The 13,439-nt window shown below is 41.4% G+C and overlaps 2 protein-coding genes across 2 annotated transcripts; both read right to left on the bottom strand.

Annotated features, from left to right (window-relative positions):
- Positions 1 to 28: 28 nt before the first annotated feature.
- On the bottom strand, positions 29 to 2,404 carry LOC122076863 (L-gulonolactone oxidase 3). The gene is made up of 3 exons (XM_042642465.1): positions 1,495 to 2,404; positions 1,042 to 1,297; positions 29 to 956 (listed from the first exon to the last, which is right to left on the bottom strand). Exons 1-3 carry the CDS (start codon positions 2,203 to 2,205, stop codon positions 139 to 141), a joined length of 1,785 nt encoding a protein of 594 aa, XP_042498399.1. The 5' UTR covers positions 2,206 to 2,404; the 3' UTR covers positions 29 to 138.
- Positions 2,405 to 4,736: 2,332 nt separating this feature from the next.
- LOC122075762 (U-box domain-containing protein 26) lies at positions 4,737 to 6,189 on the bottom strand. The gene has a single exon (XM_042640914.1). The coding sequence runs from the start codon at positions 5,976 to 5,978 to the stop codon at positions 4,929 to 4,931; it is 1,050 nt and encodes a 349-aa protein (XP_042496848.1). The 5' UTR covers positions 5,979 to 6,189; the 3' UTR covers positions 4,737 to 4,928.
- Positions 6,190 to 13,439: the final 7,250 nt, after the last annotated feature.

The following is a 13,439-nucleotide window of genomic DNA, read 5'->3' as shown; positions in this document are numbered from 1 at the left end:
ATACCAGACCAATTTCTAGCATATGGGCTAATCCAAATTGGGTTATTTTGATTGATTTTTCTCACCAGACACTTAAATATAATTAATGGTTCCTTGAAAAATTTCTATAGCAAAGACATCAAATTCTGCAGGAATTTTTTAGGCCATGGAGGATGGAGAGTACCTGCATACCCGAGCTACTGTATAAATGAGGCCCGGTTTGCAGAAATACCCCTTGCTTGGGTTACAGTGTCTATCTTCTGAGCATACGCATTGTCCTTCCAAGGCGCATCCCTCACCTTTTGCTGCCTCTTTACCAATGAGTATCTCATCTGACCAGTAACTAGAAAATATGTTTTGAGGGTCCAATTGTTTTTTGGCTGCTAGGAACTTGTTGAAGTTGGGATACTTCGCTTGTACACCTACAAATGCAAGGTTTCTGTTCTTGGCCCAATGTGGTCTAGCTCCATACTTGAAGAATGCCATCTGCTCTACCTCTTCCCAGACATCTTGGTTCAGCCTTGATGTAGAAGCCTCATCAGCTCGATAGTAGTTGAAATCAACGACGACAGAATCCTCAGTTTGACCTAGATATGCCCCAGAAGCCTTAATGAAGCGTATCAGAAATCCATTGTAGATATCCACCCCACAGAAATTTTCTGGTTTCAGGTCTCTTAGTTTCTTTACGTCACGAATGAAATCTGCAAACTTTGAAGCAGGGAAGATTGCTGTCGTCTCATAGAAGAAGAGCCCTTTGATTCTTGGATCCCAAGCACATGAGCTCAGGGTGTCCGCTGCAGGTGAGTATAGACAGGAACCAGAGGTTTGCATTTTACCCTGATAACCAACAACTGGGTACCCTGTGAAGAATTGTTTATTATTTTTCAGGCCGTTGGCAATTAATTTCTTGTATCCCACAAATGAAGCTGCCATTGTGCATTTCCCATTGACGTTCTTTGCAGCCTCAAATGCTTTCTCTGTACGAAATGGTGAAGTTGAAATATAAGTGCTCGAGACCTGTATGTTGAAGAACTTAATCAGAGTTGAGCAATAAGGAAATACCTACAGCACGAACTGTAGTGGACACCGGAACTGGGTTAGGTTGGAACCCAAGGAAGTCATATACTCCATCTCCGTTACTGTTTAATGGAACTCGATCATCATACCTGTACACCGCTGTATGTCTTGATGCATACCAGGTGATATCTGCAAATTCATGTCTCCGTGCATGGTCCATGAATTCATCCTCAAATTGAGCATCATCCGTGAAATTGTAGGTTATACTTCTTTTGAACCTTGGTTCCAGTGAGAGCTTTACCTATTCATTTGAGATGTGAATGAATAATACATTTCAGTGGAAATTGAAACTTTTGCCTTTTAGGGCTCTAGTTTTTCTGTGCCCAGAAAGTTACTTATGATTCATGGAGGCTATGTGGATTGAAGCTTCTAGTTTCAGTCTTTGGTTTGTTTTGTATCAATCAGAAGAGAAATTCTAGAGAAGATAATACCACTGACCTTTGAGACGACTCCTAACATTCCCATTGAAACTATTGCTGCGTTGAAGAGTGGATCTTGAGCGTTGAGTCTCAGAATTTTAGCATGACCCTGAGATTCTGTGGCAGGGACTACAAGACTAAGTTCAAGGACGTGATCATGAACAGAGCCTCCCTTTCCCCACCATGAACTCCCATGTGAACCTGTGCTTATGATTCCTGCCACACTAGCCCCTTCCCAATATGGAGACGGCACTAAACTGAAACCAGCTTCTTCTACCTTATCAATTAGATGCCGGAGTGAGACTCCTGCATCAGATGTGACACTGAGATCTGCGACATCAACGACGACACTTGAATTATAGTTAGCTGTGCTTATTAGGAGTGCATTTCCAGGGGAGGATGTTCCTGGGCACGCCAGTTTTGGGATGGTGTGTGAACCCCACACTACTTTGAGCTTGAGTTTGTTGCGGTTGGCATAGGCAACTGCGGATAAGAGCTCATCTTCTGTTGTTGGGTAGAGGATCTTAGGAACCCAGCAATCGTTTCGGTCATTCCATATTCCATAGCAGTTGCTAAGGATGCAACCAGTTGCATTACATTGAGTTGGGGGTGGTGGTGGCATGGCATGGGTGCTGTGCTTGTGCTGGGTTGTTACCCATATCACTAGGACTAGGAGGAGGCCATGGAGGAAAAGGAGGTGGTGGTGGTGGTGGTATCTTGTTCCACCCATGATCGTCTGGTGTTTCTTTCTGTGCTTTTTCCTTGGAAGAAAGCTTGTTAACTCAATGCGCTTTTCATAGGTTACGAACAAAATACGGCTTAAAGAGAGGGAAGATGCACGTTATCTGCTACGCATTTCTTCAATTATACCTCAAGCTATGGGCCAATAATGTGTATTGGAGAAACCACATTTCTATATTGAACTGTTTTTTAATATTTTTATGCTAATCATGCATAGGACACCTCTAAAGGCTTTTTTTTTTTTTTTTGTCATATTACGGTAACACCAGATAACGTGAGTGACACAGTCAAGTCCCAGTCACTTAACGTTATCTAGAGTTATTCATCCCAAGCTGTCTTACCGTTACACCAGATAACGTGGGTGACACAGTCAAGTCCCAGTCACTCAACTTATCAAGAGTTACTCATCCCAAGCTGTTAGACAGCTGAGAAACACCTTAGTGCTTATCTCATGTAACACATCATGCTTACTCATCCTTATCTAATGTAATCACCTCATGCTTCCTATACATACAAACACAGTAAACCCATCGAATGGGAATACAATTAAATCCCGAAATCTTCTCTTATATTGAGGTTTTATACCTTTATTTAGGTTTTACTATTTTTGGTATTAATTTTATGTCAAGGAGCCAACTTAATTATGCGTACCTTGGATTGGTTTTCTTTTAATTCATATTTAATCTTAGTGTAGATTATATTATAAATGGAAAAATGGTCGCGGTACGTGCAGAAAAATAAGAATGCAGAACGTTCGGAGCTTGGTGAATGTTCACGTAAGTAATATCATTGACATGTGTTAAATATGTTAATCCTGCTACAACTCTGTTTAATATTATTAATATTTAAATAAATAAATAATAAAAATCCCAATATAAGTGGACTCCTTTTTTCATTCCGCTTAGAAATCTCGATCCTCTCTTTCTCTCTCTCCTTGCTTCTTCTTCAAGATTGTTCCTTCTTTCTTCTTCCTTTTTCACCGCTCTCCAATCTAGTTGAAGTTTTGTTTACCAATTTCAGTGAAGATTTGCATCTATGGTAAATTCTCATAGGTTAATAATATCTACCCAATATGTAATAATAAAATCCTAGATATTCAACAGCTTTGTTTACTTTATAAATTCAAATTTGTCTTTTGTCATAAATGCAAACTTTACTGTCAAAATCCCTTCCTTGATGATTAATATGTAAACATGGTTTTTGAATATGTGTGGCCAAGTCTCTCATATGTTCAGTAAAAAAATATTAGACAAGTTAAGTAACCACATCCGTCATTTCTCCACCCTAAAAACTAGGAATCAGTTACAATATAAAAAACTAATAGATGGTTTAAATTAATATAAACTTAAATGGACGGCTAATATTAAAAGAAAGTGAAAATAAGATTGCAATACATACGTCCTGCTACCACTCGCCCAACGTTGAGTTGTGTATGAGAACTTTGAAGTGTTCTACCCCGAAACCTTGGAAATTATATTATATCCTTGAAGAGTTATTTTTTTATATCCTTGAAGAGTTATTTTTTCATGTATCCTTGAAGAGTCACGTTTAAATAAACCCCTTGAAGCCAAGGTCTCTCTCTCTCTCTCTCTCTTGTTTGTATTTGGTTTTATGCCTAGAAGAGTGTGTCTTGAATCTCCCGATCCATAACTTCCAATGAGATTACATCAAACCTGCCCCCCCCCCCCCATTTGACAAATCATCGAAACTATCCTTAATTTTTTGTGTTATTCTCCCAAAAATGCCCCTAAGGCTGTGTTTGGTAGCCAAGAGAAGAAAAGAAAAAAAAAAGTATAAAAATTATGCTTTTTTCTTGGTTTAAGAAATTTCTTTGTGCTTTTCATGTTCTAAACCAAAGGAAGATTTTTTTTTTGGATTTCAAAATTTACGTTCAGATTTTTGTTCCAAAAAATAAATCTTACCAAAAACATAAGAAAACATAAAAAAATACAAATTTTTCTTTTTCTTTTCTTCTAATGATGTCCAAACACATATATTTTCATACCATTTCATTTTCATTCAATTTTTTTCTTTTCTTCTCTTTTTAAATTTTTTTTTTTTTTTCATTTCTTTTCTTTTCTTCTCTTGGCTACGAAACACAGCCTAAAAGTGAATGAAACGCCGACCAGCCAACCCCTTACCTACGCTAAAATTGCAAATTGTTCAGATTATGTGTCAATAAGAAAGCCTAATCTTGCCCTCAACCCAACTCTTCTCAATAAAACTTTGGGACTAAAAACGTGATCCTAGGGCTTGGCGGAGGACCGGGTCACGTTTCTCAAAGTAACCACAGCCCTAACATCCCTCTCTAAGTCCCTAAGGTCTCTATCAGTCCTATCCTATCCTATTTTATCCCATCCTATCCTACCCTACCCTACCCTACCCCATACCCATAAATCTTATCTGTTCTGTTCTGTTCTGTTCCTTTACACGTGAACCTGTTCGCAAACAGAACACAGAGCAGAATGAGGTTTCAGGCTTTTCAGCACAAAATTAATTGGTAGCATTTGCCTAATGATATGAAAGAAGAAAGCATCTCATCTCATGCAATTTGAGAAGGGCACTGACCTTGACAGCAAAGGAGCAACGTACATTCACGGCTTCACCTTTCAAAATTACATTCAAGTCGATCTCCTACAAACCAAAGAAATAATATATAGGGTACAGACTTCGTGATCGATCGTTGGAGAAGGAAGGTGACCCATCTCCATCCTACTGGCCCTCCTCAGTGTAATCGAGCCGTCCATTGTCATTATCATGAAGCTGAAGAAACTTAAGAAGCTGGGACCCCTTCCTCCTCCCTCTGGCGCTACACTTTCCCTGCAACGCCACCATTACCGCTCGCCTCACATCCTCCGTCTGCGCCGCTGCTACTCCCTCGTTGCCTCCTCCATCACCACCACCACCACCACCACCACCACCAAATATGACGGCCAGGACGCTTATGGCGCACTCCATACCTCTTCCAGCCACCTTCCCCATCATCTCCACGAGCATCGGTACGGCCAACGCGTGTGATCTCAGCTCCGCAGCTCCCTCCGGCAACGTGCACAGCAAGTCCAAAGCCGCTAGTGCCCTCTCCGCCACACTCCCTTCCATCCCCGCTACTGTCTCCACCACCTCCGCCACTGCCCCTGCCTCCACTGCCACGTGTCGGTTCCCCTCCGCCAGGCACAGCGCCAACAACACCTTCGTAGCGGATTTTGCTTCTGCGGGATCTTTCAGAAAGCCCACTAAACCGTTCATTACCGCAGGCGGGCAGGCTCGATCTCCGCCTCCCTCCATGGTCGGCTTCGCTACAAGAGAGTGTTCGAGCAAGTGGAGAGCATAGAGTCTGTCACCGTCGGAACCGGTGCTGAACTGGACCTCCGCCATGTGGAATAGCTCCACAAGGTTGGAGGACAGCACCGGAAGTGGCGGTGGAGGAGGAGGTAGGTCAGATGAAGTGGATTCCTGAGGATTTTGGGAGTAGAACTCGAATTGCGAAGTGGGTTGGTGCTGCAGGACCGGGGATTGAGGTAATGGGAATCGCCACTGTGTGAAGCTTTGGGAAGTTGACGAAGACGACGATGATGACTCGGATTCTGGATGCGGCCGTGATGGTAAGGTATCAGTTGCCGGCGGCAGTTGCGGAAGAGGTGGTGGTAGGGTGGGGGTAATAGGGGTGGTGGGGCTAAGTACGGTTTGAGTACAGTATCGGAAGAAACCACAGGAGAAGAGTGGTCGGGTTGGGGTTTTGAGCTTTGGATGCTGTGTTTTCATGCTTACTTGAGCAGAAGCCCAGAGAATTGAGTCCACGATTAGGGTTTCGGTCCCTTGTTACCTTACTGAACTCAGGAAGGGTTGAGGCGAGAGAGAGAGAGAGAGAGAGTAAATGTAGATGTACCAGGCTACCAGCAATCTGTAAAAGTGTAGTAATGGTGGGTGGCATGTGGAGTTTGCCAGTAAAGTTCTGAAATCTGAGGCTTCTGACCCCCACAAGGCTGGGCCTGGGCTAAGATATTTTACCTCAGGCTGGTTTGGGCCTAATTGGACCTAGGGTTGGGATGGATTTTTAATAACCGTCCCAGCCCAGGTGTTAAACATTGATTCTATGGTCAAAAGTTAAGACAATGGTTTCGAGATAAAATATAAACTATTAATTTTATTAAGATGCAAACTACAATTATAAGAGTTTCTAGTAATGAAACTCTTCAAAAGATAAAAGATAAAAGATAAAAGATAAAAGAAAAAGAGGTTAAATCTAAAACTAATTTTATTTTTACAAGAGATTACAAGTGGGCATTTTGTATTTTTGTTCTTCATCCTTTTAATTTGCTCAAAGATCCCCTTTAAATAGTCTCCCAACTTCAAACATGTAGTTTTGGTAACCGTTCCCACCTAATTTTCTTTCTCTCTTACGAACAAAGTCTCATATAACTGAAATACACTTGTCAATAAAAGGGGTAACTTGATGATATACAGTGGAATTCCATTGGTTATCACGTATTCTTCTTCTTCCAACTTGATTAATCATCGCCTTTAATGCTTACCGTAAATCATCATCTGATACGAAATTCTAATTTAAGGTACCAACAATTTCCCCACATAATCTATCAAACGACGCTATTTATTGGCCAAAAGTTTGAAGGATTATGATTTTTAAACTTGGCAATATTTAAAAAAAAAAAAAAAACCAGAAATCCTGATTGTCGTATGTCAATCAATTTCCATGACTTATTGTCACAATGACAGTAAGAACAAACCACTTCTTCAAACTGCTCACTCTGTGGTTCTGGTCCTGCTCAACTAATTTCTTTCACTTCTCCTGTGAGATGGTAAGCCCTACTCTCCTTGATATAGGTGTTTTGCCTAGCCTCAAAACCAATGGAGAAGAACTTAATAGTGCCTCCTATGGTTTTTGTTAAAAGTCGTGGATGGGGTCCACCCACATATTCGTTGTGGGGGTGGGACCCACCCACTTAGGGCCTAAATTGGCTACTTGAGGGAACGTGAGAAGAGAGTGAAAGAGAGATTCTCTCAACCGTCCCATCCTATTATCTGTTTATTGGAGTCTAACTGGGACTCTATAAGTTAGGAAGATGATAAGTAATAGGGTGATTACGTTAGTGAACATACGACTGCTCTCCCTAAGGCTCTCTTTTTTATTCTTCCCTCTCTTTGAAAGCTTGAAATTTGTTCTTGTATCACATTCTTGGAACCTTCATCAAGGGTTCGCAGTTTGAAACGTGAAAAAGCAGCGGTGAAGAAGACTTTGACAGGAACGCAAAGAGACCACCTCCTGTGCAGCTTCTACTATCAAGCCAGGTCTTCAAATTGGTATGTGAAAATTCCTCAAGTTTAACATTGGTATCAGAGCCCCATTTCGGTTTCAGTCGCCGACAATGGCTGGCATAAAGGTGTTTGGTTTTTTTGTTTGATTAGGGTTTAGAACCCTTACTGTGGATAACTCATGGGTAAGCAAATGAGCCCCCGACATTGTCCGCGGCAACCCAAAGGTGGGGCGACGCCGCTGCCGGGTGTGTGGCCGTGCATTTAAAAAAAAAAAAATGAGAAACTAAACCTGTTAAACGTAACAGGTTGTTTTTTTTTTCTACTTTTTGTGATCCTGTATGGACACATTAATGTATTTATACATGAAGCCAGGTCTTCAAATTGGTATGTGAAAATTCCTCAAGTTTAACATTGGTATCAGAGCCCCATTTCGGTTTCAGTCGCCGACAGTGGCTGGCATAAAGGTGTTTGGTTGTTTGGTTTGATTAGGGTTTGGAACCCTTACTGTGGATAACTCATGGGTAAGCATATAGGCCCCTGACATTGTCCGCGGCAACCCAAAGGTGGGGCGACGCCACTGCCGATTGTGTGGCCGTGCATTTAAAAAAAAAATGAGAAACTAAACCTATTAAACGTAACAGGTTGTTTTTTTTTCTACTTTTTGTGAGCCTGTATGGACACATTAATGTATTTATACATGAGCCCATACTTTTAATGGGGTTTATTTTTACGCATCATATTATTTATGTATGTATATATAAATGTGAATGTATCTTTGGTACTGTGCGATGGCGTGATTATGTATGTGCGCAGTGGTGCCTATGTGTGTCACTCAGTGGTGCGCTTCCCAGTAGATTGTAGTAAGTTTTTTTTTTTATGATGATGTAATATTTAAGAACATGTTGTATTATATTTTTGGAAGCCTTATAATGAGGGTTGCACACCCACTGTAAGACATACAATAGTCACCATGACACGCCACCAGAAGTACCAAAAGGGTTATTTTGAGAGACCTCGCGCACCAGTATATATGGTGTGTTTTATATGTTTGGAGATGTCCATTCCTCTGTTAAACATTGCTAGTAACACTTAGAATTAATTATCTCTAATACATGTTAAGTGGGGTTTAAGATTGAGTTATATGAGATGATTGGTCCCACATTATGCATCAGGAATAATTAACTCTGATAGGGTTCCAAGTAGCAATGTATAAAATACTTAGAAATATACTCATTATGTTTCATTAGCAATATGGATGTAGAAATGGCATCAAAGAATGTGATCACTGACTTAAACAGAGATAACAAACTTGAAGGCCACGAAAACTATGACTTGTGCCAACGAAAAATTCAGTATCTGCTCAGTGCCATGCATGATGACATTGCAGTGGACTATGAGAAGTTTTCTACAGTTAAGTCCATGTGGGATTAGCTCAAGCGTGCATTCGAGGGTACATCCACTACCAAACTTACAGGTATGATCCTCAAGTTTAATATGTACAGAATGGACCCAAAGCATAAGATATCTAAACACATCAAAGCTGTGAAATAAATGATCCGCAAACTTAAGGATGTGGGACATGAGCTCTCTGATGAGCAGTAGATTCAGGCACTAATTCGGACACTCCCTGATTTATGGGCACAAATGAAACTTGTCATTGCCCATCTTGAGACTATCAAGACACTGATTGATCTTGCCTAGTATCTTGAGCTGGAGGCAGAGCGCCTAGAGGCGACACAAATCACAGCTCTTGTCGCCCAAGGGGGCAAACGCAAGGGCAACAAGCCCAAGCATCGTGGGCAAGGAAAGGGGAATCAAGGAGGTGATCAGAATCAAGCACCTAAGGTGGGTGGGGTCAATTGCAAGAGAGGCAAGCATGGGAACAAGAAGCACATATCTAATAAGAGATGCTATAATTGCCAAGGACTTGGACACTTTGCTCGTGATTGCATTGAGCCAAAGAAGGTATAGTCCCTACCTTTTCTTCCTTGTACTTGTGTTAGTACACATGATTTGGTTGTCCTAACGCAGTCATATTAGATTATTGATACAGGAGCAACCAGAAACATCACGCGGGAAAGAGGGGGCTATGTAGATTATCGCAAAGTGCCCCTGAGAGCGCAAAGTGTATTCATGGAAAATGGCACTAGCGTTGATGTTCTGGGGGTTGGAACGGTCCAGCTCTGCTTGCGAATAGGCTGCCTTCTTCTTCTCCATGATGTTCTTTATGCTCCGGACATGATGCATAATCTCGTTTCTGTTACAGCACTTTTAGAGTTTGGATACTCTTTTGTTTTTTCCTTTAATTTTTTAGATTTGATGTTTAAAGATGTCCTTTGGGGGCACTGTACTCTTGATAATGGTTTTATTAAACTAGATTTAATTAATGTAAATGCTAGTTCTTCTTCTTCATTTGTAGTTAACAGTAATTTAGATTATGTGACTTGGCATGCTAGACTAGGTCATATAAGGGGGGACAGGATGTCACGTTTAGCGAGAGCAGGCCTTTTAGGCTCACTCGTTAAAGTTGACCTACCTATATACAAACCTTGTCTGGTAGGGAAGGCTTATCGTAAGCCTTTTGGAAAGGTTGTCAGATCAACTCAGCCCTCAGAGCTAGTACATTTAGATATCTGTGGACCCATGAATGTCAAAGTAAGATATGGGGCCTCCTATTTTCTCACTTTTATAGATGACTATTCGTGATTTGGTTATGTTTATTTGATAGCTCATCGTCATGAAGCGTTGGATTGTTTCAAGCACTTTGTGACTGAGGTTGAGAATCAATTAAGCAGAAATCTAAAGATTCTGCGAACTGACTGTGGACACGAATATTTATCTGATTAGTTTAAAGAATTATGTGAGGAAAAAGGAATAGTGAGACAGTTGATCATTCCTCACACTGAAAATGGTGTAGCGAAGAAAATGAATAGGACTTTATTGGACATGGTAAGATCCATGATGGCGCAAGCCAACCTCCCAATTAGTTTCTGGGGGAATGAACTTGAGACTACTGCCTACATTCTTAATAAAGTACCTTCTTAGTATGTTCCATCCACCCCCTATAAGCTTTGGAAAGGCACTAAGCCTGTTGTAGGGCACTTACAACCATGGGGTTGTGCATGGTATGTTCACTCCTCGTCCCATAAGAATGGGAAGTTAGGGCCCATAGCTAAGAAGTGCATCTTTGTGAGTTATTCTAATAGCTCAAAGGGGTACGTTATGTATGGTGAACATCCTGGTGGAGGTCTGACTGAAACTGAATCACGTGATGTCGATTTTCTAGAATCGGATTATCTTAGTCTGTCTAATGTGCATAGAGATCTTGACCTCTATGAATTAGAGGAACTTCACAGTGTATCCCATCATATTGGCGAAGGTGATGAGAATGTCATAGATGGTAATGCATCTACTGACTGCGAGCCTAGTGGGAGTGCACCAAGTGGGAGCACACCTATACACTGTGAACCAAGTGGGAGTACACCCACAGATGATCAAGATCATCTCATGCTCAGAAGCACACGAGGACACATTCCCAGTCGTTGATTCGAGATTGAAGGGAAAACTGCTCTTGTGTGTACCCCAGGTGATGAGGGAGAGCTAGCTTATTTGCAAGAGGCACTCTCATCACTAGCTAAGGATGATTGGTTGGCTACTATAGATGATGAGTTGAGTTCAATGAAAAAAAACCAAGTCTGGGAGTTAGTTGATCTTTCGCCCAACTGTAAGACAATTGGGAACAAATGGGTTCTCGGCATCAAGTGTAAGGTGGATGGATCAATTGACAAGTATAAGACATGCCTTGTGACAAAAGGCTACACCCAAAGAGAGGATGTGAACTATGATGAAACATTCTCCCCAGTGGTGAGGATAGCATCCATTCACCTTATTTTGTCCATTGTTATAAGATTAGATCTAGAACTCTTTCAAATGGATGTTAAGACTGCATTTCTCAATGGAGAACTGACGAAGAGATCTATATGGATCAACCAGTGGGATTTTATGCCAAGAGGCATGAGCTCAAAGTATGCCGCCTTAAGCGTTCCTTGTATAGCCTCAAACAAGCATCCAGGCAGTGGTACTTCGGATTTCACCACACTGTAATTTCAACTTGCTTTGAGGTGATCGAAGACAACCATTGCTCGTATATAAGACGGTCCAATGAAGGATTCATAGTTCTTTTTTGTATGTCAATGACATTCTTTTAGCTGGGAATGACATTGACATTATTGTCACTACTAAATAGTGGCTATCCTCCACATTTGAGATGAAGGATATGGGTGAAGCCAACTTCGTGTTGGGCATCAAGATTGTGAGGGATCGTTCAAGGAATTTTCTTGGTTTGCCTCAACAAACTTACTTGAAGAAAATTCTTAAATGATTTCACATGCAAAATTCAAAGCCCATAGACACTCTAATGGACAAAACGTACACGTTGAGCCTGAGTAAATGCCCTAAGAATGATGAAGAGAAGAAATAAATGTCAAGAGTACCCTACACTGCTGCAATAGGTATTCTGATGTACACAATGATGTACACACATCCAAACATATGCTATGTAGTAGGGATGGTCAGCCGTTACCAGAGTAACCCAGGGCCAATTCATTGGCAGGGAGTTAAAAGGATTTTTGGATACCTTTGTGGGACTACAGATCTCATGCTCACCTATAGTGGTCCAGACTTGAGGTTGAGAGGACACAGTGATGCTGATTGGGGCAGCGACCATAGGCTATGCATTTATCCTCGGAGGTGGAGCTGTGACTTGGAGCAGTAAGAAGCTGACCTTCATTGCTCTGTCCACGATGGAGGTTGAGTACATTGCATGCTCAGCAGCTGTTCAGGAGGCAGTATGGCTTAGGAGATTCTTAAGGAGTCTCAGCCTATTTTTACATGCTGATGATGTGGTAATGTTATATAGTGATAGTACAGTAGCTTTAGCATTTTCCAAGAATGCGAAGTTCCATAGAAGAACCAAGCACATTGAGATCCATTACCACAACGTCCATGATATAGTTCCAAAGGGAGAAGTTGTTTTAAAGCACATCTCCACATCTAATATGGTAGCTAACCCATTGACTAAACCTATTCCAAGGGATGTGTTCATTTCACATGTTAGGAGTCTGGGCCTTAAACGTGGATGATGTATCTTTCTTTTTATAAGATAATTTTTATTGACATAATGTAATCACTTTTAAAGAGTGTGCATTTGAGGCATGTGTTTCCAATAAGTGATATGTCACACCCCGTTCACGCTGAATCGGGCCAGTGACCGAGTTAACACCGGTTAACCCAAACCTGCCAGGATCATCAGATACTGTATTCCACCACAGCATACACACAACTAATATAAACTCATCAGATCAGCGGAAGACTAAGTTTTACCTGTGAATAATCCCATAATACTTGATACCCGGATAGTGATACAATAATTATATACATTTGGGCCCGAGGGCATGATATTTACACAAAAAGAATAAAATTCAAATATCAAGTACATAAGGAAATCCACCAAAACAATCAGAGTACACAGCTCGGCTCGGTATCAAGGCTAGAGCTCAGCTCGGCATCAAGGGTTGTGCCCAGCTCGGCATCACATAGAAGAGCTCAGCACGGCCTCCAGGTGGAGCTCAGCTCGGCCTCAGAACTGCTGTCCCACAGCACAGCTCTCGCACGAGCAGTCAGTGCCGTGCTCTAACTCCTTAGGGGTCCATCAGTCCTCTTCAGGAAATTCGACTGTGGGACCCACCCCATGCTCCTCAGATGTATGACCTGCAAAATCATCTAAAAATGGGTGTACACGTGGGATGAGCTCACTAGCTCAGTAAGTAGAAAGATGGACCACACAACAGTCCACACATCACAACACATCATATGCACTACATGCCATGCTATACATTTTAAATCACATCCACCTAAGCAACATTACTAAGTCCTTGGTTTTAGTGCTAC

Source organism: Macadamia integrifolia, chromosome 4 (assembly GCF_013358625.1).
Source record: "Macadamia integrifolia cultivar HAES 741 chromosome 4, SCU_Mint_v3, whole genome shotgun sequence".
In the NCBI taxonomy this organism is placed as follows: domain Eukaryota; kingdom Viridiplantae; phylum Streptophyta; class Magnoliopsida; order Proteales; family Proteaceae; genus Macadamia; species Macadamia integrifolia.
Note: the sequence above shows the minus strand (reverse complement) of the source record. Positions and strands in the feature narration are given on the sequence as shown.

Coding starts and splice junctions, on each gene's coding strand:
- LOC122076863 (XM_042642465.1), bottom strand. CDS start 2,205: ATGGGTGGAACAAGATACCACCACCACCACCACCTCCTTTTCCTCCAT. Junction 1,298..1,494: donor TGTTAGGAGTCGTCTCAAAG/GTCAGTGGTATT, acceptor TCAAATGAATAG/GTAAAGCTCTCACTGGAACC. Junction 957..1,041: donor CACTACAGTTCGTGCTGTAG/GTATTTCCTTAT, acceptor CATTTCGTACAG/AGAAAGCATTTGAGGCTGCA.
- LOC122075762 (XM_042640914.1), bottom strand. CDS start 5,978: ATGAAAACACAGCATCCAAAGCTCAAAACCCCAACCCGACCACTCTTC.